The 25,374-nt window shown below is 42.4% G+C and overlaps 1 protein-coding gene across 9 annotated transcripts in view; it reads left to right on the forward strand.

Annotated features, from left to right (window-relative positions):
* ARID1B (AT-rich interaction domain 1B) overlaps nucleotides 1-25,374 on the forward strand; it is a 440,470-nt gene that overhangs the window by 46,935 nt on the left and 368,161 nt on the right. For all 9 annotated transcript variants that reach the window (XM_024997101.2, XM_024997106.2, XM_024997102.2 and 6 more), the window contains exon 2: nucleotides 2,394-2,588. In XM_024997101.2, the coding sequence (XP_024852869.2) occupies nucleotides 2,394-2,588 (195 nt within the window). The remainder of the gene's footprint in view (nucleotides 1-2,393; nucleotides 2,589-25,374) is intronic.

Here is a 25,374-nt window from a genome sequence, read left to right on the forward strand (position 1 = left end):
CCCCTCACAATGCCTCTAGGATGTCCGCTGGGTTGCACTGTAATCTTTGTCCAGTGCGTTCTCCTTCAGTGACCTGGTCACCTCTCTCGGACAGCTGCCGACACATGTCCACTCTGCCTCCAGTGCCTTGCACCATGCACACGGTAGACCCTTAGTAAATGTGTAATGAGTGGATTACTCAAGGCACTGCAGTGAGCACCAGGGTACCTACCGCTAAGAAGGTAGGATGGCAGAGATCGTGGGCAGCCTTGTATGTGGGGTAGGAGCATAGGAGGAAGGAGTCTTGGTGGTTCGTGTAGCCTTGCATGCTTGGGGTGTAGGGTCTGCACTCCTGGCTCCCCCTCACCTGCTGTTTGCGCTCAGCTCCTGGTCTCTTGGCATTGCCCTCGTCTCTGCCATGAGCCTGCCCTTGCCCAGGGCAGCAGTTAACCGCCCGGTCATCAGTGGAGCGTCAGGTGCAGCCCACGCGTTAGGACTCATCTGTTGGCCACCTGGGCTGCAGTTGGCGTATGTCTCCACCTGCTCCCTTCTCCAAAGCACCACACTCTCCAATTCCATTTTCTGACCATTCCTCTGGCCTTGCTGTGGCCTCCTTTTCCCTTCTTCCTTAAGTGATGTCAGTCTCTCGAATTTTGTCTTCTACCAGTTGTTCTCTTTTTACATATTCTCTCGGGGTAGTTCCTTGGGTTTTACGTGCTTCATATTGCCGAAGACATCCAGGATTTATTGAGGTGTGCTGTGTGCCAGGTGTGACTTGTGTCCTGCAGGTGCAGTATGAGTGAGCAGAATGGAAATTGCTGCCCTCCAGGAGCACCTGTCCTCGTTCTCCCACTTCCCTACTTATGACTCGAGGGCAGACCTGACTCCCCAGGCTGGAACGCATCGTGGCACTTCTGATATTGTCACCTGGACTTCCTTTTGGAATTGCAGTTTTAACATGCGGAAGAGTGAAGGCTCCCACCCCCCAGGGAGGGTGGATCTGCTTCTACTCCGGCACGCTGCTGGCTCAACCGGTGTCTTACCACCTGTTAAGCCACCCTTGCCACCTGTCTTCTATCATTCCCAGGTCGAGTTGCTTCCATCCTGTTCCTTGAGTCTGAGCGTGCTTTCTCCCACCACTGCTAACGGCCCAGGACCTCGGCTCAGTGGCCTGCTGGGGCAGTCCAGCCTGGCTCCAGGCTGCTGCTGGGGCGCCGCCCTTCCGAAAGCAGATGTGACCGTGACTCGATGTTAAACGCACCCAGTGGTTTCCCCCAATGTGCAATCGGAAGCCTTTCAAGTGACGCGTGAGGCTCACCCACTTACTGGTGTCGGCCCGCTCCAGCTGCTGCTTTGCTTCGCTGGGGTCTAAGCTGCTTCTGTTTCCTTGCACGTGCCAGGCAGTTCATCACTTCATGGAGCCTGTGCTTGATGCCCGATGTTTCTCCTGCTTGGGGGTCCTCTGTGCCGTGGCCCTCCCCACCTTGAACATGGCTTCTTCCGTCAACCCTGCTAATCTTCGAACCTTCCTGAGAGACCCCGTGTCCTCCGTGTGGCCCACAGTTGGGCCTCAGAGTCTGGCCCACAGTTGGCATCAGCATGTGGTTCTGGAAGGAAGAAAATATCTGTGGGTCTTTGTAGCACCGCGGTGAGGGACTTCCCCCGCCACCACTTCACTCCTTTGAAGCACCCCAGGCATGAAAGCCCAGGCTGAGGCTCCAGTTCGGCCCTCCTGAATGGCCCTTGCTCTGAGGCCCATGGGCTGACTCACCAAGCCAAAAATAAAACTCAAAAGTCCAGTTTTGAACTGGTTATGTTTGGTAAGAGCCTTACTTGCATTGAGAAGGTGGCTTATGACTCACAGTCTGGGTGCTTATTCATGTCACTAGTGATCTTTGAAAAGTTTTGCCCCAGACATTCTGTGTTATCTGAAATCTATCCTTTCACTTTCTAATGAGCACTCAGACACATTAATGTTTGATCAGGACTTGCAGACTCAGGTCTAAAATAAGGTAATTGTTCTAAGAATACTTTGAAGTCAGGAAGGGTTCCTAACCACTCACTATACTTTGCTTTTGTTACTGGGAAGCTGAAAGAGCTGGGTGAGGTTAACTATCATGCCCGTTTCCTGTGTGCATGGTAGAATTTTAGATGAATGCAAAATCTTTCCATACATTGTTTGTTCCAGATCCCTTTTAATTATTAAAGCCTTGCTAAAAGTTAAAAAATTAAATGTCTTGTATCCACATAGTTTTTTTTTCTTAAATGCTTTTCTGGGTTTTGTCAGGTCATTGTTTTTCATATTTTCACAAGTAAGGAGAGTTGCATTTTTAATGTGTATGTTAGCATAATAGACATTTCTGTCTCTGCAATAATGAGGTAATAAGCCTATGTCTTCTTTTACTTCTTCACAGGGCAGCCCAATGGATCCCATGGTGATGAAGAGACCCCAGCTGTATGGCATGGGCAGTAACCCTCATTCTCAGCCACAGCAGAGCAGCCCTTACCCTGGAGGTTCCTATGGCCCCCCAGGCCCACAGCGGTATCCAATCGGCATTCAAGGTCGGCCCCCGGGGGCCATGGGAGGCATGCAGTACCCCCAGCAGCAGGTTTGTGCTAGTTTTTACTCCACTTCCTCCTGCACTTGCTCCTAGTGTTGTCTTTGTCTTTTCCTGTCTACTGAGGGTTAGTTTTGAGACAGTTGGGAAGCATTTCATGGATTTTCTGCTTTTTAAAAACTTTCATAGTTTCTTGAAATGATCACAGGTACAACTGTTTCCCATCTCTTTTAAAAGTAGGAAAAGTGAGCTTAGAACAAAGTGGACACAGTTCCTGTTCTATTTGAAAGATTGACCGTGTCGCCATTGTGCAGCAGATTATATAGATCGGAGCCCCAAAGTGAACTTGGCTTTCTAATATTTCTGATGGCAGACAGTGTCAGATTTTGAGCTGTGAATAAACTTCTTAAGGTGAAGTTTTAAGTCATTTAAAGGTTTTTTTTAATAAAGATGGCATCAGCTTAAGTTTTCTTCAGTCTGCCCAAAAGTTATTTTGCTTTTATTTCTTCTGTATCTTTTGAAACAGCTTTCTGTGTTTCTTGTAAGAGAATTTCGTGTGTATCACTTCTCCTAGGTTTGATGAGTTTTGTGTTTTTACATAAAACAAGCAAAAAAGACTTTCTGCTCTTAAAAAAAATATTCTCCTTTTTCTGTAGGATCAAATAGTTGGAGTTACCTTAAATGACCATCTGCCTTCTGGCAGTAGTAAGCCCTCAGTCTCTTGGACCCTGGAGAATGTATTTTTGTAATGTTGGCCTGAGGAGATTCAGACTTGTTTCAGGTTTAGTTACTAGAAACACCAGAAAGGCTGATTTGTAAATTCCCACACCAGGCCTTTAATCCAACAGTATACCAGCCTGGTGCCCACCTGGGTGTTTTCCTGTTCCCAGATAGGTTATCCCAGAGTGCTACCAGCAGCCTGCTCCAGAGTCTCACAGTTGCTTTCTCTCAGGAAGTTTTTCTCTATGTTTGATGAAAAATCACTGGAAAAAACATAGAACTTTGGTTCTCTACAGTGGATGTATGCTGTATCATACTTTATATACTCCGTAGCTGTGTCTAAAGGTTCACGAATAAGTTTCAGAGACTGAAAATTGTCTTCCCTCTTTATCTTAGTTTGTCCTTCAGTGATACTTTTATTTTAAGGCGGTTGTAGGGGAAGATAGAAGCAGTTCAGCCTTTGAATCCCAGCTGTTGGTTCTTTAAGTGCTCTTCATTCTTGTTAGAAGTTCTCACCCCTTGTTTATTAAATATGGTGTGTGAGTCACTCAGTCGTGTCCGACTCTTTGCAACCTCATGGACTGTAGCCCACCAGGCTCCTCTGTCCATGGAGTTCTCCAGGCAAGAACACTGGAGTGGGTAGCCATTCCCTTCTCCAGGGGATCTTCCCGAACTAGGGATTGAACCCGGGTCTCCTGCACTGCAGGCAGATTCTTTACCGTCTGAGCCACCAGAGATTGGCCACTCAGAATTCTAGCAGTCGCATACTTAATTGTACTTGTGATTTTTTTTTTGAACATTACTCTTTTCTTCTAGTAATATTTTGCCACCTAGAATAAAACTCTTTAGTTGAGACTGCTAATTATGAGGAGATAATTTGTAAATGATTGAAAAGTTAGGTGAGAGCTGTAATCCCCCCCCCTTTTTTTTTTAAGTTTTAAAGCTAATTTCCCCATAGATGAGGGGAAGAAGGCCCAGGCAGGCAACTGCTCAGGTCCTGATCACCAGTTGGTTTGGGGCTGACAGTTCTGTGTGGGACTCTGGCCACAGGGAGCGAGCAGGGGCAGTGGGGCAGTGGAGGCCGCCGCTCCCTCTCCCTGTACCTTCCTTTCTGCCACATTTCCCTGAAGGGAAATTTGGAGAATCATTTCCAAAGGAGCTCTTCACGGCAAGCTACTGGATGAACCTTTTCCTCTGAATGAGTTAGTCTTTTTTTTTTTTTTTTTAGATTAATTAATTTATTTTAATTGGAGGATAATTACAGTATTACAATGGTTTTTGCTGTATATCAACATGAATCCGCCACAGGTATACATGTGTCCCCTCCATCCTGAACCCCCCTCCCTCCCCACCTTTCCCTCCAGGTTGTCACAGAGCACCAGCTTTGGGTGCACTGTGTCATACATCAAGCTCGCCCTGCTTCTTCTACACATGGTGATGGATATGTCTCAGCGGCACTCTCTCGAATCATCCCACCCTCTCCTCTCCCACTCAGTCCAAAAGTCTGTTCTTCATGTCTGTGTGTCCTTTGCTGCCCTGCATGTAGGCTCGTTGGTACCATCTTTCTAGATTCCATATATATGTATTAATATACGGTGTTTGTCTTTCTCTTTCTTGAATGAGTTAAAGTCTTGTTAGAGGTTTAAGACATTGGCTTATTTTGCAATCCCAGAGTGGGAGTCTTAACATTCTTCACAAATGTGAAGAATGATTACCTGGGAATATTTTTTTTCATTGTTTCCTTCCCACATACATAAGGCTAAAAGTGGAGGATGTACACTTTTAAAAGTGGAGTTATGTAGAATAACCGCAGTTTTCTTCGCTTTTTTTTTTTTATTTACTCCCCATGGTTCGTATATGCTTTTGAAATCCAATAACTCTTGGATTTATTTGAAGGGACAAATTGCTAAAGATTACTCACCAATGTTTTAGCAAATTTTTAATTAAGATTTTAGATTAGATATTTTACTGCTAACCAAAAAAAAAAAAAAGCCTAATTCTGTTCAAGCACAACTCTTTCTGATAATGAAAGGAAAATAGGGTATCTGCTAAGAAACTGAATGCCCTGGCTATCAAACTTCCATATTTGGGAGTTTAATCATAATTGAAACTTGTAAATAATCTGTACTGCTCTTTTACTTTTTCATTTAATTATAGCCTTGAAATGACATATCTTGTTTTGAAATCTAAAAAGCTAAAAAGAACTGCTAATGCATGTTTGAGTGTGTGTAACATTTTAAAGGGGAATCATACAGCGTACTCCCAAGTTCATGTGATCATAGGTGTAGGCTAATTAATAGCTTTGGAAAGGAAAAAAAATGGTGCAGGTTTTGGTGAAGGTTATTAGAGCACATTTATTTTGTTAGCTTTAGTCTGTGTTTGGTAAGGAATATTCAGTGAGTTGCTTTATTTGCAAATTTTGGATAATTATAAATTTGGTCTGCAAACAAGGTCCTGGCACAGTGATTGGCTACTGGTCCTATCCTTCTTCTCTTAGGCTAAGGCAATTGGCCAAGGATTGTTGTGGTCATGACTGCTGGTGTTCTTCTGGGAAAAAGTTGGAAGATAATGATGACATTGAGTTTTTATTGAGTGGACATCACCACCTAGGCATGGCTTTACTTTGGACGACCTCCAAAGCTTTCTGTGCTTGGTTTGTGAACCTCTAATGAGCTGAATCCAGTTCATTTAATATTGCTCATATATTTCTGCAAAGGATTAAAATGCAGGAATTCAAGTTTGTAAATTGAGTTGCCCACTTACCAGCTGAGTGGTAAGTTGTCTTTGGCTCAGGGGTCACAGTTTTGATTCCTGGCTGGCATTCTATTCCTGTGATAGGAATTTTAAATGAGTATGTGTTTGAAAGAACCACAGTGCGTATATGAAATTTAACATGCTGAGTATCACTGCTTACTTTTTATCTCTGAGGGTCAGGGGGAACTGGCCACTGACTGTTGGATTTTAGTGACCTAGTGATTCTTGATTTGTATGGTGATAATTTTATTTTTGAAATATACTCATGACTGGGTCTTTGAAGCATGACCTGATAATAGTACATCATTTTGGTATTTATTAACTGGAACTAGACTTGTGGTCTTTCACTTGCTGATTCTCTCACATCATCAGGCAAATACATAGCTAAACAGATTAGTTTTGCACGGTGCCCTGGAAACTAGTCTACTTGGGTTTTTATTGAGCTGAGAGGGGAAATGAATTTTCTATGCCTCTGTGAAGAATGTTCTGCCTCTAGGCTCCTGGAATTCAAACCTGGGATGGTTAACAGAAGTACACTGGTTGATTTCATCTAATACAGAGCTACATAGAGGATATATAATCTGTGGGGCTGCTAGAATCTGCTTCTGTTTTTTTAACTTAGACACCAGTGTGTCTTTTGCGGGATCAGGGATGTGGGTAAGCAAATGTTGTATTTCCTTTTTCTTGTCCTTTGTGATTGTAAATGTGTACATAGGCCTATGCTGACTTGCTCTAAAAAAGATTTTTCATAGAAATGGCACCAAGAAGAAATAGCTTACAGAAGCAAAGTTATATTTATTTGTGTCAAGCAGAGTTCAATCATGTTGTCTGAGATTTTTCCTGAGTTATCAAGGGTTAATTGAATTGATATTTTAACTCTTTGTATCTTGTTGCAGATGTTTGTATAACCTGATACCTGTTGGATTATAAAACCAACCCTGGAATTATAAAACAGGGAAAGAGAAAGAGGGCAGAGTGGGGATTTTAAGTTCATGAGTGCTTTTGTAATGGGAAAACATGACTTTTTAGTTTTGAAACGCACATGTGTATTGTAAAGACCTTTACAACAGCAAGAATATGGACCATGGCAAAATTAAATAGAATTTGTTATTTTTGTTAAGGTGACCCATTTGCCCTTACCACTTTCAATCTAAATAACAACTGAATTTAAAACTGAGGTTGTTTTGAAAAAGACTTTAAAAATGAATAGATGTTTTAATTTGTGTCTTTATCTTCTACACCCTCTGGATATGTATTTTGCTATGTGTTTTTGGAGTGAAATATTTGTTTCAGAACATAAGCATTTTATTTGGTACCATCCTAACAGCCAAAACACTTCTTCCAGGGCAAATGTTTATTTTGGCAGCAGATGTTTCTAAAAGGAGACAAACATTACAATTGTTTGGCTAAAATAAATGTTTTCTTTGGGGTTATTAAGGAGCCAAGTGAGTTCTAGGATTCCCACCTATGTTACTTTGTATTGTCAGTTTATTCTGGGGAAAAAATTGCTTTTTAAAATATAGTTAAAATCAAAACATACCTTTAGCTGTATTTTTTAAAAATACAGTTTGATATAGTTTAAACAATGTTTTTGAAAAGTTAGGAAGAATGGAGTGATGAGGACTGGTAAAATTCTTAAAAATTCCAGTTTTTTGACATGAAATGTTCATTTATACTTAGGCTCTGAATCCTAAGCATGAATTCAGTGTGCTCATTCACTTCAGTCATGTCCGACTCTTTGCGACCCTGTGGACTCTAGTCAGGGCTTCATTTTGCTTTTCTCTCTAAACAGCGTAGACCTCCTATATAAGGAGCATAACAGGGTGTGATAGGGTGAGAAAGAAAGGCTTGACAGTGAAGTAAATGAAGGCTTAACACAATGGAGAGGAATGGGTGCCTGGTGTCTGTTTTACATTCAGAGTCTTAATTTTTTTTGATAGTTCATATTCACTCAGAGACACCTACCTGGACAAAATATACTGTAGTTTAGTCGCTGAGTCCTGTCCGACTCTTTGCGACCCCATGGACCATAGCCCGCCAGGCTCCTCTGTCCATGAGATTTCCCAGGCAAGAATACTGGAGTGTGTTGCCATTTCCTTCTCCAGGGGATCTTCTCTACCCAGAGATAGAACCTGTGTCTCCTGCACTGGCAGGTGGATTCTTTACTGCTGAGCCATCAGAGAATCCCCAAGTGATCCACAGATTAATGTAATTTCTATAAAAATCCCACAAGATGTTTTTAAAATATAGATAAGCACATGATAAAATGTATACAGAAAACCAAAGGAAAAATGGCCATGGGAAGCTAAATCATTTTTAGAACATATAAAGAAGATAGAAATACATATATTAAACATGTATTTTATATGTGTAGCTATATACACATATAAACACACATTAATAAAAAAGGGTAAACTTTTGGGCTAGTAACATAGTGAATGCTTTGAGATTTCTTTTGCTCTCTTACAGCATTTTTATCTAAGAGACTTGGAGCAAAACTGTTTTGCTTGTACACCTGAAATGTTTGGAACTCTTTCAGTGGATTGCAGATTTATATAAATAATCGCCTTTTGTTGGCCACATTTTGTCTTGATTTCCTCAGTTGTTCTTCATCAGTGAATATGAAGGTATTTAAAGTTTACTAGCAAATACATTTACACCTCACATTTCTGCTTCCAAGGAGATAGCAGATGCTACTGTCTTTGATGCCAAAGTTCCCTGTAGATGGAGTTTTGTACCAAGAAAATATTTTTGAAAAGATCTGTAGGTATGGTAATTTTTATTTGTGCTTTAAAATTTAAATTTCTGGACTATATGGTTTTAGTTACTTCTTACATTGTAGTTAAATTTCAACATCTTCTAAAGCATTCAATGTGACATTTTTAACAGAGGTGTGTAAAAGAGATCACATTTTGTTGTTTATTTGCTAAGTCGTGTCTGACTCTTTGCAACCCCATGAACTGCAGCATGCTTTGGTTAAATATAAAGTTTTAAATCTTTAGCTTTTTTCCTTAAAAATGAGGAAAGACACGGTTTTATGCTTGAAAGTTTAATGAGAAAATATGAAATGATTTCTTTTGTAGTTTGGAAAGCTACTTTTATAGTAGGAAGTTTATACTGATATATGTGTGTGTGTGTATTTTAAGCAGACGTTTACATTGTTCTAGAGATGCTAAAGGTTCTATAGGTGTATAGAGCCTATTCTCTGCTAGTAGCTTATACCATTTTGTCAGTTACATATGAATCTATTGTTTACATATATAGACTTTAAACCTAAAATATCTGCTAAGCTTCTCTATTATACTTCTAGTTTTAGTTGTAAATCTCAAGTATATGTTTTAGGTAGCATTATACTTACTTGAATATACTCTACATAAATTTGGTTTATTTGCTTTCATCAAAGAAACAAGTATGATATTTATGTGAAAATTTAAGCAGTTCAGTTAGCACTGACAGTTGATAGCAGTAAAATCAGCCAACCACATTTCTTCAGTGCTCCCTGAAAAACAAACAGCAGCAACAGAAACACCAGAAGATAAACTGAAAGTTAAACTGGGTGGCATAGCTTAGGCCATTGGTTCTCAGCCACTGTCCTACAGTGCAAGAATTATACACAACTGAGTGAGTGCACGTGTGCACATAGACACACACCCAACCCGCCCACCCCCCCCACCCCACCCCCCCAGTTTAAAACCTCTCAGGATGTATGCCCATATCAATTGCATCTGAATATAAGCGCTTCCTGCTTTCCTGGTTTTCTGAGCTCCACAGGTGACTCCCCCTGTGCAGCTGAGGTGAACAACCAGGTATCAGAGAGCAGCCCCAAAGCAGCTTCCTGGTGTGCAGCTGTACTCAATGGGTGCTCCTTCTCTAGTCCTCCTCCAGTGAGTCAGAGACTCACCACTGCTGAAAGGGTTAAAGAACCAGGAGTTGGGACAGTTGAGTCCTTGTCAATTAAATGCTCCATCTGTGTGCAATATTGGAAAAATCTGTATCTCACTCTGCTCATCTGCTAAGTGGTTCTGACTATAAGATCTCCCAGCTTGGATTTTCCTTTTAAAATAATCATAAGTTAATGTCTTTTTGTTTTGGATTTTGGAGTCTTGTCATTTCAAATAGTCTTCTGAAATTTATGGGTTGATGCTTGACAGGTTGTACTAATACAACTACTAAAGCAAATTCTTTAAAATTCTTTCTAAAGAAAGCTGTATCTTCTTCAAAGATTAACAAATTGTTGTAATCAGTACAATAAATTATTTTCTAACTATTTTTAAAATGAAAATTTTCTCAGTGAATGTCTTTCTTCTGAATACCTAATGTGTGTTAGATATGTAAATTTTTTAATATGTAGAAAATCTTAAGATTGAGATACTTGCTTTACTTGGAACCACAAAAAGAAGCAAAGAGAGCCAGTAATTACTTACACATTTTACACATTATAACTTTCTAAGTAGTTCTGAAAATAGTATATGCTGAACAACGTTGGGATAAGATGTAGCAGTGAATTCTAAATAGAAATAATACGTGTTAAAAGGTTTGTTCTCTGCCATTCCTTTAACTCCTCTTTAACCTCCACGAAGAAGAGTTGGATGGCTTTGTTTTTTTTAAAGCAGGTTTTTTTCATAAGGGTAAAAGAAGTCTTTTATGCTCCGGGAAGAAAGTGAAATTCTTCCTGGTAAAAGAGTTGTTTATGGCAGTGTGATTATTTTTATATGCAGCACATTTATTAAGGCCATTTGCCCTTAGAGTTTTGAAACATCTGTAAAAGTTAAAACTGTAGTTGTGAATGGAACTAGAAAAAGACGTTAGTAGAGGGAGAGAAGAGAAGAAGGATTGGTGGGGGCATGGAGGGAAGAGGGGACTCAGAAAGAGCAGGAAGCTGCAGGAGTCTTGTTTCTCCCGGGGAGGCCGTGGACGCCTCACTAGCGCAGGGGACCTTGCTCGGTCCAGGTTTCTCTGACCTCAAGAGGAACTCTGCGTGAGCCAGGTGTTAGAAAGTTCCTGGACACTCTGGAGCTGGGATTTGAGTGTGGTTAGTGTGTACATATAACATGAACATCCTTTGCCTACTAATAAAGCCCCAAACTCAAACTCTATAACAGTAGCAGGTGTTAGCCAGCTTCCCATTTCCCAGATACTTTTTTTGTAGGGAAAAAAACAAAATCTAGAAAACAGATTGCTCCAAAGATTTAGCCAAATTGGTCTCCCTTTATTGGTATTAAATCATTAAAAGAATACTTAAAAAAAAAAAAAAACAACAAAACTACCAAACACATCAGTAGAATTGGCTCTTCACGGTTAGTCAAAGGCACTGTCTTTGTTCTAAGAAACATCAAACATTCAGAACCTCAAAGTAAGATGAGTAGCAATAGCAAAAAAAAATTATTGGAATTAAAATGCAAAAAATCTATCATTGCTGAGGTAATTAAGATTTACTTAATGGCCCTGAGACTGAAAAAAAGTCTAGTTCTGCCTGGATGGTTGTAGGAGCTAGTCCCAAGGAGGGCTGGGGAGATGTCTGCTGGGAAGGAAACGTCAATTTGAGATGCACCACAGAAGAGACAGCCAAGCAGAGAGAGTTCCCAGCACTAAAAGCAAAAAGTCCCTTTCTCCTGTATTTCATCACCATCATTGCTGCCAGAGAGAACTGAAGGAGAGGTAGGGGTCAGAACAACTTTTCGTCTGTGGGCTTCGGAATACTTTCATAAAACAGTCAGCCAGAAGGGAAACTTCCCTTTCCTGTCATTGCTCTGCTGCTTTGAAATTTCCAATAAGATTTGAGATATCCCAATAACCTGGGTATTTGCATCTTTGGGGGTTCTTCCCAGCATTCTGGGCTTCATAAAGAAACATGACTTCCCTTTTCTGCTTCCCACCTTATGTCCCTTGCCACTGGTCAGCATCTTGGAAATGAGAAGATCTCATTCCCTGGTAGGTGGCCAGATTTTGGTGGTTGGGGAGGGGAGGAAAGACAGAATTCCCTTCCACGGGCACTGGGCTGCCAGAGAGCTCCCTTGCTTGTGCGCTGTTGGCTCTGACTGAGCTCTCCCCCATTCCTCTTCCTTGCTGGCTTCAGAAATAAAGGGAGGAAGGAGGGGTAACTGGCCCCGTCTTCACAACATCAGGTGCATCTCAGCACAAAAGTCTGAGAATGGCAGGTAGAGGACGTTTTACTCACGCGTGCAGCAGGTCACAGAGTGATAAAGTGCCAAATGAGCAATGAAGCAGAGGGATCCAGGAGGCGTTCAGTTCTGACCACTGCTGCCCAGGGCTGCAGAAGTGGGGCAGCCGGCAGCATCTAAGTCACACCAGCTGTGGTCAGTCCATCTGGACGAGTTTAAGTCCTCTGGGGGCATCCTAGCTGCAAGGGAGGCTGTGGGTTTGAGTTCTGAATTCAAAACTTGAGGGCAGAGCTTTTGGTGGTGAAATCTTTGTAGAGAACACTTGACAGTTCCAAAGGTTCTCCTGTGTAAAAAAAATCCGCTCCCCCTCCTCCTACAGTCTTCCTGACTCAATAAATGGCAGCTTCGTGCTTCTGCTTTGCTTGCCCAGACCAAAACTTCACAGTCATCCTCTCTTCCTCAGCCTTTCAATCTGTTAAATAATCCCATTGCCCCTTCTTTTAAAATAGATCCAGGAACTCACTATTTCTCTCAGTCAAAACCTTAGGGCTACCATCCTGGCCAAGCCCCCATCTCCCATTGGGATTATCATAGTGGACTCCAGAATGTTCCATTTAGAGGGTACACTTGGCCTTGCCTTTGGACTCCCCTCTTCCTTCAGGGTGCCCGAGGCTGCACTCCTACCTGCCACCCCTCAAAACTGCAAACCCTGTCCTTCCACCATGTCTTTGTGTTGGTTCTTTCTTTGGCCAGGTCTTTTTTGTAAATCATGCTATTTCTAGCTTTCTGTTCAAAGCCATGTTAATTTGAGATGCCCTCTCCGACTTATTCCAGTGAAGTCACACATTTCTCCCATCAGGCTGCTCCTCTTCCTCTGTGGTGCTCATCATGCCCTCCGTGGTGGCTCACTGCACCAGGGTGCTCCTCCCCCTTGATGGTGCTCACTGCACCAGGTCGCTGCTCCCCCTCAGTGCTCCTCCCCCTCCGTGGTGCTCCTCCCTGTCTGTGGTCTCGCGGCAATGGGCCCTCCTCCCCCTCCATGGTGCTCACTGAGCCCGGGGTGCACCTACTCCTCTATGGTGCTCACCACGCCAGGGTGCTCCTCCCCCTCCGTGGTGCTCATCACGCCAGGGCACACCTCCCCCTCGGTGCTGCTCACCATGCTGGGGCACTCCTCCCATTCCATGGTGCTCCTCCCCCTTTGTGGCACTGTGGTGCTCACCATGCGGGGCTCTCCTCCCCCTCTACGGTGCTCACTGAGCTGGAGTGTGCCTTCTCCTCTGTGGTGCTCACCACGCCGGGGTGCTCCTCCACCTGCGTGGTACTCCTCACACTAGGGTGCTCCTGCTCCGCCATGGTGTTTCTCCGTTGCTGTGGTGCTCCTCCTCCTCGGTGGTGCTCACCACCCGAGCATGGCTGCTCTCGTTAGGACAGAATCTCCGGATCGCAGGAGCTGGTTTTTGCCTGGCTGTAGCCCTTGTCTTCCTCAGTGACTCAGTGATAAGAAAAGCCCTGCCTGCCAATGCAAGAGACATGGGTTCGATCCTGGGTCAGGACGAAGAAGGAAATGGCAACCCACTCCAGTATTCTTGCCTGGGGAATCCCACAGACAGAATTGATGCTTTTGAACTGTGGTGTTGGAGAAGACTCTTGAGAGTCCCTTGGACAGCAAGGAGATCCAACCAGTCCATCCGAAAGGAAATCAGTCCTGAGTGTTCATTGGAAGAACTGATGCTGAAGCTGAAACTCCAGTACTTTAGCCACCTGATGCGAAGAACTGACTCATTTGAAAAGACCCTGATGCTGGGAAAGATTGAGGGCAGGAGGAGAAGGGGACGACAGAGGATGAGGTGGTTGTATGGTATCACCGATTCAATGGACATGAGTTTGGGTAAACTCCAGGAGTTGGTGATGGACAGGGAGGCCTGGTGTGCTGCAGTCCACGGGGTCACAAAGAGCCAGACACGACTGAGCGACTATACAACAGCCAGCCCATCGTCTAGAGCAGTTCATGGCACTTCACAGACATTTTCAAACCCCTGGAGGGAAGAATTTGCAGAATTGTAGTAGCCTCTGGCCAGTGAAGTCCGTCGACCCCAGTGCCGAGAGGTGCAAGCAAGGTTAGCAGCTCATCTGCCACCTGAGCTCGGCCCGGGGCGGAGGGGGGCTGGGGCCCGGGGTGGCGCGCGCTCAGCGCCACCTCCCTGTTGTCTGCCTGAGCTCAGGGCTCAGGTCCTCTGCTGACCGGGTCGGAAGCCTGCTGCCAGCCTTGGAGCTGTCCTTTTAAACCCCGTTTTTAGACTTCAGAGGAGGTTCCAGAGGCTGGTTTCCTGCTCTTGCTTACTGCACTGTATGTAGTGCGGGGTTTGCCCTCCGCTTGTTGGTGCGCACCCCGTGGACTGGGGTGTAGGCAGCTGCTCTCTAACTGCGGGCGGGTGCCTCCCTTCTGGATTCCGGGGTGCTGAGTGTGCTGCTCCAACAAGGACAGGCGAGCAGAGATGGCAGCTCAGAGCCAGACTGCTGCAGGTGTGATGCGAGCTCAGCTCTTCCCCCTAGCCCTGCTCATCTGACAGGGTTTATTGAAGGATATACCGTCCCGTCCCCGCCCCATTTCCGCCCCCCCTGCCCCCCCTCCCCCCACCCAAATAGTTAGGATGCCGTTTATAGAAAACAGACGTTTTCCGGTAGGGATTTACTGCCCCGCCGGAGGGAAGAGAATTCCTTCCCAGTGGAGGCAGAACTCTGCCCTGGGTGGTGGAAGTACGGGGGTTGCGAAGTGGTGGGGGGAACATTTTACATCCACGCTTAGACGGGATTTGTGTAAAAGTCAGTGTTTATTCATGGAAAAAAAGCCTTAACTGTGACATTTTAGTTTTCCCTAAGTGGAACTGATAAAAGTTGAACTCACTATTCTTAGTAGACGTGCTTTAAAGGGCCAGAGCAGTTTTCTCAGAACCTCAGCCTTCAGAAAGGCTGTCTTGCCCACAGAGATTTGGAACTGCAGCCTGTACACCCACCCTGTACTGTGGCTTGTTCCGGGAAGCATGAGGTGGGAGCTGCACATAGAATGCAAGTACACCTCGGAGTAAAGAAAGGTGATTTAGATGGAACTTAAAAAAAGTCATTGCCATGCGGTTTATTCTGGTTGAGGATGTATACCAGGTAAGAACATTTTCACTTTTAAGGAAGGTCAGGGTTCACTGGTCTCCCCCTGCCCCCAGTTAGCATCGTCATCTTCCTGGGCCCATTTTGCTATGATCATCACGGGAGATGGTCACGGGGTGACAAATAACAATCGTGGTGCAGTTGTTATACTAAATACCTTTGCATTGTTGCTCATTCGCTCAGTCGTGTCTGACTCTCTGTGACCCCATGGACTGCAGCATGCCAGGCCAGGCTTCCCTGTCCTTCACCGTCTCCTGGAGCTTGCTCAAACTCATGTCCATTAACTTGGCTTAGTTCTTGGCCATGCTTCTATTTATCTCCATTTAAAAATTGCTATTAATAACAGTAGCTTGGGTTTCTCAGGTGGCACTAGTGGTAAAGAACCTGCCTGCTAATGCAGGTGAGGTAAGAGACGTGGGTTTGATCCCTGGGTTGGGAAGATCGCCTGGAGGAGGGCATGGCACCCCACTCTAGTATTGCTGCCTGGAGAATCCCACGGACAGAGGAGCCTGACAGGCTACAGTCCATAGGGTCGCAAAAAGTCAGACACGATTGAAGCAACTTAGCATGCAACATTTGTTAGGGCTGGTTCTCTGTCAGGCACTAGTTTTCTTGCTTCACATACATTAACTCAGTCCTCATGATGGCCTTTCAAGGTAGGTGTTAGGATCTTTAGTTTATAGATGAGGAAACGGAGGTGAGAAAGAGGTTCATTCATCAGGTTCAAATTGAGGTGCCTATTGAGTGGCACAGCACGGACTTCAGATTCTTGGCTCTTGAACTCTGGGCCCATGCTGGCGCTACATTTTATGATACTGGTGAAACTGGAATGGTTCTCATCACTGAGACTAGGGTTCATTGGAGTACTTGAATAATAAGACATTATAGTTAAGGCAGCTTCATTCTGACATTGCATATTAGTTTCATGGAATGTCCTTTGTGAGTTTTATCAAGTTGGAAACTGAATGTTACCTCCCATGTCTATCACACTTAGAATTTTTTTTTTAATTGAGGTCAAATTCACATAACATAAAACTAACAGTTTTAAAGTATACCATTCAGTGACACTCAGTACATTCACACCATCACCTTTCTCTAGTTTCAAAACATCTTTGTCATTGCCATGAGACCCCCTGTACCCATTAAGTGTCACTTCCTAGTTTCTTCTCTTCCTCGGTCTCATCCATGTGACAACCACTAACTTGCTTTCTGTCTCTGTGGATTTACCTGTTCTGAATATTTCATATAAATGGAAGCATACAATATGGGTCCTTTTGTGTCTGAGTACTTTCAGGGACTGTCCCAGTGGTAGCATGTATTGGTGCTTCATTCCTTTTTTTGTCTGAATGTTACTCCACTATGTGGATAATACCACATTTTATTTATCCATTCATCTGTTGATGGACATTGGGTCATTTCTACTTTTTAGCTATCGTGTATAGTGCTATTATCAGCATTTGTATACAAGTATTTATTTGAATGCCTCTTTTCAGTTCTTTTGGGTATATACCCAGGAGAAGAATTTCTAAGCCATATGGTAATTGTGTGTTAAACTCTTTTAAGGAGCTGCCAGACTGTTTTCACAGCAGTTGTACCATTTTACATTAGAATCGCAGGATTTTAGCCCTGATCTGCTATTTACTGAGGCCAGAGCGTCTTACCAAACCCCCTCCATATATCACACAGTTCTTATCAAATCTATGAGGGATGTACTACTACTTACTTTGGCTGTGGGGAGACACGAGTGGTTAGGCAGCTTGCCTGAGGTCATACAAGCATTAATTGAGAATTCTGCTTTTCCTTTAGATAGATGACCTTAAAGACCACCTAGCCCAAGGTGTCTTTGTGTTCCACTAGTGTTAGGCAGGATCATTTTGGGTAGCATGTATATACAACATTCAGTAACACTGGATTGTATAGTAAGAATTCACCTGTCCGTTTTGTCTTTCTTTTGAACTGAGATGTGTTGAACACCGTTCCCAAACTTCATGGCCCCCCCCTTCCCTTTCTTCATTTTCTAAAGAATAGGCCTCAGTCTAAAAGCCTTGGGCAGGCATCAGCATCCAGTTAGAAAGTAATCAAAGTGTATTGTCTTTATAATACTTAGTTTTGTGATCTCCTGTTTATGATAAGTAATACTGGTTTTCTATTTATGGTAGTAAACACAAAGTTTTCTTTTAAAATAACTTAAATTAAAGTGGTGACTGAAAAAGCTCATGCTATACGTTGAGTGCACACACTCGAAGGTTAGCTCAGCGTACACACGTTGAATGTCTGCCTTGTGTCCTGTGCTGCACTAGGCACTGAGGAATGTATAGCTGACCATATTCAGGTCTTTGTTCCCGAGACGCTCTGCAGAGAGCTAAGTTGAGTTGCTTACTCACTGAGTAGTGCGTAGTGAGCGCAGGTACTGATGTTTAACCGCGGCACTATGGCAACAAGCAGAACACATTGGGGTATCACTGGGTGGGGACAGGAAGAGGGAAGTGGGCATAGTGTTGGACTATAGGTGTGAATACAGACTGATTCTAACAGGTCCCTGCATGTGTGCTCAGTCATGCCCGACCCTTTGCGACCCCATGGACTGCAGCCCACCAGGCTCCTCTGTCCATGGAATTGTCCAGGCGAGAATACTGGAGTGGGTTGCTATTTCCTTCTCCAGGGGATCCGACTCACGGATCGAACCCTAGTCTCCCATGTCTCCTGCATTGGCAGGCGATTCTTTACCACTGTGCCACCTGGGAAGCCCATAAGAGGTCCCCACTGGATTTTAAAAATTGGTCTTTTGGATTCAGATAAATACCATTATCTCATATACATGCCCATTAGTTTTTTTTTTTTTCTTTTTTTGAATTATTGAATTAAGGGACTATTATCAGGATCCTTAATGGTTTGTTCACTTATTGTCACCAGACATTTATTGGTAACTGTAGGGAAACTCAAGATGCTCAAGGAAAGCCATGTGTAGGTACTTAGACAAATGTGCGCTGAGTATGTGGAGTAGATTTGGGTAACATGCTCCAGGAATGCTAGAGCTGCGTGGGGGAGGGGAGGCAGCTTCCTGGAGTAGGTGCGTTGGACCTGAACATTGGAGTAGAAGTTCGCTGGGTCTGGAAGAGGAAAGCAGGGGTGCTTCTCAGTTCAGTTAGGCTTTAAATGATCTTTTCATGAAATTTACAGATTTTTTCCACATTTTAAGTTTAAGTACAAGCATAGATTCTAACTTTTATATTTTTTTCTCGTGCTCCCAAATTTTCCTTTCATCTTTGCACATCTTGGTGCCTTGATGGATCGGTTCAGAAAGTACCAGGGCTCCTGCATGCAGGCTGGCTGGATCTTGTTTGATTTTTAAGGGGAGAAGCTGTCTCTCCATTGTTAGGCTTCCAAAATGGAGAAGATTATTAAAATAAATGTCTCAAGAGGGGATGGAAACATAGAATTGTTTTAATAAGTAGACCTTTTAAAAATGGCCTTTGATTTCTATTGACCTTATTTTCTTATGCCTCAGATTATTATGCAAAACTGTGTCTGCATCATACAGTTACGCCTCTGTAGCAGTTTATACTCAAATAGTGAATATTCACCTGTGCAGTCTACATTGCTGATGAATTTTGCTTTTAGAATAGGAACCTGCCAAAAATCTCAAGTAATATTCAGATAACATAATCAGGACTCTGAACTTTAATTCTGGTGTGTTTAACTAGGTAAATGATGATATGGAAATATATAAAGAAGCTAAGTTTTGAATAAAAACTTAAATATTGTTTATTTTCCTCCTTAAATGAATTTACTAGTTGTTCGCCTCTGACCTCTGCTTTATAAATAGGAGTGTAAAAAACTGCATCTTTCATCAATTTTTCTGATTATTGTCAATTTTATCTGTTATTATTGGATACGACTGAGTGACTAACACATTGTCCTGATAACATATTAATAGATAGCATATCTTTTCGTGTTTTTTATTACCGTTTTTATTAGTATCCATTGCATTGTTTTTATATTAAATGGCCTTAAATGATATTAAAAATTAGTTACATGGAAATCCAGGGCAACATATGAATTAAATCAGATGATTTCTTTTCAAGGTAAAGATGGAAGGGATGACTTACCTTGTTTTAAGTTGATTACCTTATCCTTATAATTCTAATATGATTATGGAAGGTTGAAAATCCTAGTGAACCCTAGTGGCTCATCTGCCATTTGGAAACCCGAATGTGAACTTAGGTTTTGGCTGCTTTGCCAGATATGCATACTTCAAACGCTCCTACAGATAACATATGCTTGTTATATCCAGCAAATTATTTATAAAGATTATATTAAGAAGGAAATCAGTGTCAGTGTCAGTTTTTGTAAATTTTCCCTTGTTCCCATTGCAGTTTTACTTTAGTTTGGTCTGGTGCACGGACCATGGGGTCAGTCTGATTGGCTGGGCAATGAATGCAGCTGAGCTCAACAATCTCTTCTTAATGGATTATCATATTCATTCTGAAGGATCTTTCTTCTTTGTATTTAAAAAAATGCAGTGTGCTTTAAAAATTAGTCTCACAGATATTTAACATTGGTTGAACATCTGGCTACAAATGAGGAGTATTAAAGCGGGTCTGCAGTGTGCTTCCCCCTCAATAGGAAGGACTTGCCATCCAGGGGCTCACAGTCTAGTAGAGGAGACATCTAAATGAAAAGTTGCCTCAATATGTGTACACAGTTTAAAAAATAGTATTATAAGGCTTCTTGAGAAAAATACCAATCTCTCCTTGCCCATGAGTTTCATAACCTGGAGGCATCCATTTTTAACTCATAATGATTTATTCTGGTCCTTAAATCCATTTCTAAATGACATGATTATATTGGTATTTTTTCTTTTTTTCAAATTTAGACTGTATGTGTTAATTTTACTATGTAAAAGTTAACTCTTTTACACTGTCTTGCCTTAAAATTCCATTTCTGATACCATTAAGGCTAAATCAGCATTCATTGTTTACATTAATAAGACTCTATAAAATGACTATCTTTAGTTGGGACATGAACTATGAATATAATTCCTCACTTTACAGTTGTTTGTTATCCTGGAGTTGATAATTGCCTCACTGTTTTATTTTTGAAAAGTATATTTATATATATCACCAAATGATCTTCATCCTCTGATAGAACTGAACAGGTCCTCTCAGTAAGGTAGACCCCATGAATTAATCAACTCTGTTCAATGTTTTTCATGTTCTTGGATGCCCACCCTCTTTTAAATAGCTGTTTTATATTTGGAGAAATGCCTTACATTGAAAAACTCAGCTTCTGCACTTCAGAACCCAAATTCATAGCCTCCCGTGCAGCTAGGATGCATTCACATGACTTAAAGTCTTTCAGTTAGACTGACCATGGCAGATTTTGATCTGGAATGAAGCATGTTGCATATTTCCAAATTTCTGTGGCTTTGGGAAGCAGTGGTTGTGTCCCCAGGCAGAATGGGAATCTGTGTGCCTCATTCTCCTTTCTAAACTCCAGTACTCTCACATCTTGCTGCATATGTGTAGTAAAATTTCCCTTAACCATCATTCTTAGAATGTCTTTGGCCTGAATCTATGTCTTCGTGTATTTCCTCATTTTAGCGGCTTATATTCTCCAGTACCTGGAGGAGGGCAGGGCAGCCTGCTCCAGTATTCTTGCCTGGAGAATCCCCGTGGATTCTTCGGAGGAGCTTGGCGTGCTACAGTCCATGGGGTCACAAAGAATCGGACACAGCTGAGCGACCAAGTGCAAAGCACAGCATGTTCTCCAGTAACTCCTTAAGAAGGGTGCAGGAGAGGAAAGTTTCCCTGCATGTCAGAAAGATGTGTTTTCTGTCACTATACGTGACTGGTGGTTTGGTTGAGAATAGAACTCTAGGTTGGAAATAATTTTTCTTTGTAAATTATTGTTTGATCTCTAATTTTCTGTTGAGATATCTGTGCCTTATCCTTTTTATGTCACCTAATTTTTCCTCTCTGGTGACTTTAAAAGCTTTTTCTCTCTCTGATTCTAAAATCTTGATGAACCCTGGAGTTGAGATTTTTCTGTTCATTTTGCTGAACCAATCCAGTGTGAAACTCAATTCTGGGGAGTTTTGGGAGAAATTTGGGAAATTTCTTTGACAATTTCCTCATTTTGGTTTTCTATGCTCTGTCCTGGAACTGCTTTTAGTTGAATGTTAGAAATCCTGGATTTGTTTATTTATTATTTAATTCTTTATGTTTTAAACCTCCCCTTCTATCCTTTTTCATCTCTGTTTTTTTTGTTGTTGTTGTTGCTCTATTTCCTGGTAGATAGTCTTAGTTTGTTTTCTAGCCCTTCTGGTGTGTGTTTTTTTATTTCTGTTTTCATAGTTTCACTTTCCACAAACTTATTTTTGTCTTAACTGCCTTTTTAAAAATCCTGTCTTACTCTGTTTTTCCTGGATGCAGTAGTTTATCTCAGTGGAAATCATTTTAGGATCTCTGTTTCTGAAGATTTGCTCCGTAGTGTTCTTTGTCTGTTTCTTTGAGTCCTTACTGTCCTTACACTTTCCTGTCTTGCCTGTTGGAGGTTTTCTTGAGTCATCTGTTAACAGTTTGGTGCCATGGACAGAAAACTGAGAACTGATGGAGAGCTCTGTGTGCTCACACAGGCTTGTCCACTGTGAGGCCTTGTTGATGGGGAGGGGATCATCCCCTCAGATGTTGTCATCTGTATTCACCCCTCCCTGCAGTAACTCATCCATAGAGGAAGTCAAGGCATGTGGAGGCTGAATGTGTGTTTGTATGCGTGTTTTCCATTTAATCCTCTCTTTTCCAATGACTCCTCTCTACTGCCAACCCCTCCAGATGGTAATCCTCTTGACTTCTGACAGGACTGGGGTGGGGATTAGCAAAGGGGGCTCTGAAGACTCCTTGCAGATACTTCACCCAGCCCCCTGCCACCCTCTGATTCTGAGTCTTTGGGGTTCTGAGCTTTAATTAGTTTGCTTCTTATCCTCTCACCTAGAACAAATTAAAACTTTAATTATCACTTGTCTGTCTGCTTTACTCCTTTCCAGAAATTTTTTGACCTCTCTTATCTGCTGTCATCTCATCTTAGGTTTTCTTTGTCCTTGTGGGTTTATAGTTTAAAACAATTCCTTTGCTCTTATTTTAGTGGGGTTCTATGAAGGGAGTAGAGATAAGCAAGATTATTTAATCTGATGTGTTTACTGCAAATCTCTAGGAAGACATCTTTAATAAAGCAGTTTTCTTTCTTACAATCTGTTGTGAACTTAAGAGGTTTTCACAGTGTGCTGCCTGGTAATACAGTAGACTTCAGTGGCTCAGAGAGTCTGCAGACTGAGAGGAGACCTATGAATAAATGAATTGAACAGCACAACTGGGGTGTCCTCTGGTTGGCATGGCGCCTGGCCTGGGGAGACTGTGTGAGGCGGGGGTAGCCTTTGTTTAGATGAGCCAGGAAAAGCCTCCTGGAATTCAGGAAGTGCTGCTGGGGGGAAAAATGATCTCCCCAGCTGTGTTTAGGATGGAGTGAAGGGGAGGTCAGAAGTAGGAAGGCCAGTAAGTCTCTCCTACCAGCCAGCGTAGTGACCATACCCTGTCTGGATACAAGCTCCGAATGAAGAGGAACCAAGAGGAAGAGTCTACAAAAGGGGGGAAAAAAAGTTGGAGATCAATTGCATGTGAGAGCAGACATTTTAATGACACTTAGGTCAAAGATGATCTTAGTGTTTTCAGTTTTAAGGATATATTGAACGTGGATACATTCAGTAATAAAATTATTAATACCAATCTGCAAGTAGGTAACATTCTTTGGTTGCCCTGTGCTTTTAAGATGGGGAAAAAAAGGGCAACTTAAGTATAATTTTGTAAAGCTTATATTTAGAAATAAACTCTTGACTGTAGTTCTGGGCCCATCCACATTCTGGGGGCTGTGAGCAGCACCCTCATCCCCACACGCACCCTGGGACCCTCCAGAGAAGCCCATCAGTGCAGCAGTTAAAGAGAAGTGGCGGCGCTTTCGGCTCCATCACCGCACCACTCTGTTTTCAAAATGGAGAGTAAGAATCATGACCAACTTCTGACAGCCTTCAGTTCTCAAAGAAAGGTGAGACGATTGAAAATCTTACTATTGCCGATGTTTCACATTTAATTGTTAACAATAAAGGATGAAACTAAGAGCACTTTCTGATTAATACATACTTATCCAGAAAATGACATTGACTGTAGTGGCGAGATCCCTGAGCCCTTGGGCATCCCGCTGTGATCTTGCTGCTCGGGAGTTCCGTCTGAGGGAACAACTTCATGGTATCTGTATGTGTGGCCCAGTGCCAAGACCAGTGTGGAACTGAGAGCAACAGCAGCAAACCGTTGGGGGAATTATAACAAAAGTCAAGTTGGTGGCCTTACGTGTCAGGAATAAAAAATAAAAAGAGTCCCGTTTATTTGGCCAGTGCCTTCACGTTGCCATTTATTTAACTGTACATAGTCTTTCAAGTGATTGTGCTTTTTCACAATGAAGTCTCTGCCCACTTTTATCAGCTTTCACAAATGTAATCTTTTTATGTCTCCATCACTATTAAAACACTGATTGGTAATAAGGATACTTGCGGGAAGTCTTCCATATCGACCAGCATCCGGGCTGGAGGTGGTTGTTATTCTTCTCTGAACGTTTTGGTGCCCTAGTGTTGGCCTCATCTTCAGGCCCCCTTGAGTTAAAAATACCTGGTGTGTGGTCCTGCCAGCTGGCCAGAGGCCAGGCTTTTTATAGCTTCGTCTGGCCTGGGAATGGAGCTTAGCTCCAAGGGGAGATGTTAAAGTGGCCCTGTGGGTAGGGTCTTCTGTGGCTTGGGGGGCCCTGCTGCCATCTTGTCTTAGATTTGTCATCCTAAATAAAAAAATACAAGAGTAATCCCCTCCCCCATATCTTCTGGTAAGATGTTTGTTAAACTAACCAAGGAGACAACTTGAAGTAAATTTTCCCGTTATTTTTCAAGCCTGTTATACCATCTGCTAGAGAGAAACTTTGCTGTCTAAGTACATATACTTTTACTAATTAATTGAGCACCAGGTTCCTAGTGAAACATGTTTATTAAATGTCAACAACTTGGGGACATTTAGTCTTCATTTTTGGTCTTCTGTGTCCAGTGGCATTTTCCCTAAATTAAGTCCAGAATTTCCTTTCGACTATGCATGTTGCCTTTTATTCTGATTTGTTGCTTGGTTTCTTCTGAAGTTTTCATTTGTTTCTGTAATTCTTCCCCTTCCTCCCAGCAATACCTGGAAAGTCATTTTTATCTTCTTTTCTCCCTGCCATCTTTCCTGGGTCTATTTCACACACCAAAACCATGGGATTAAAATTAAAAAATGCCAGTCACGCTTTATTTAGTTTTGTTATTAAATTTGGTGGAGTGAGGTCTGATGATACAGAATTTTCATTAGAAATAATTTTCAAGCCATATACTTCAGTTAGTCATGACCTGTGACCCAGTGCTAAGATTTAAGTAACATTCTACTATTTAATATTTTAATTCGTAGAAGCTTCTGCATTTATATAGTTTAGAAGAGCCAAATTTAAACACCTCTTTGTGTAAACTCTTTGGGTCTTTGTATGTTCTTCTGTCCTGAAGAGCAGACAATCCATTAATTTTCTCCCTCCTCTCTTACCACTTGATGGAAAGGGAAAAAGAAGAAGAAAGACCAATATTTGTCTGGGTTTTAGGGAGGGGAGAAGTTTTTTGTCTTGTTTTGTCTTTTTAAAGCTCTTAAGGAGCGTGATTGGTAAGCCGATTGTAACAGTTTGTGTGGACCCAGAGGAAGGGAAACCGTGTCATTGGCCCTGACACTGACGATTGAAGGACAATTGTTCACTTTCTCCTACGGATTAAAAATGCATGAGAATACCTTTCTGACACTGAGTTTGCTGAAACATCACTGCTGTCTTTTTTTGTAATTCTCCTGTGGATGTTTTTGCACGAAGTGATGTCTGTCAGAGCTTGAAGTATCCTTGCAGAGCTGTCTTTGAACAGGTAGCTCTGGACAAGTTTTAGCACCTACATAGTTACTCGACACAGGGCTGCCTGTCAC

This window comes from Bos taurus, chromosome 9, assembly GCF_002263795.3.
Source record: "Bos taurus isolate L1 Dominette 01449 registration number 42190680 breed Hereford chromosome 9, ARS-UCD2.0, whole genome shotgun sequence".
Taxonomy (NCBI): Eukaryota; Metazoa; Chordata; class Mammalia; order Artiodactyla; family Bovidae; genus Bos; species Bos taurus.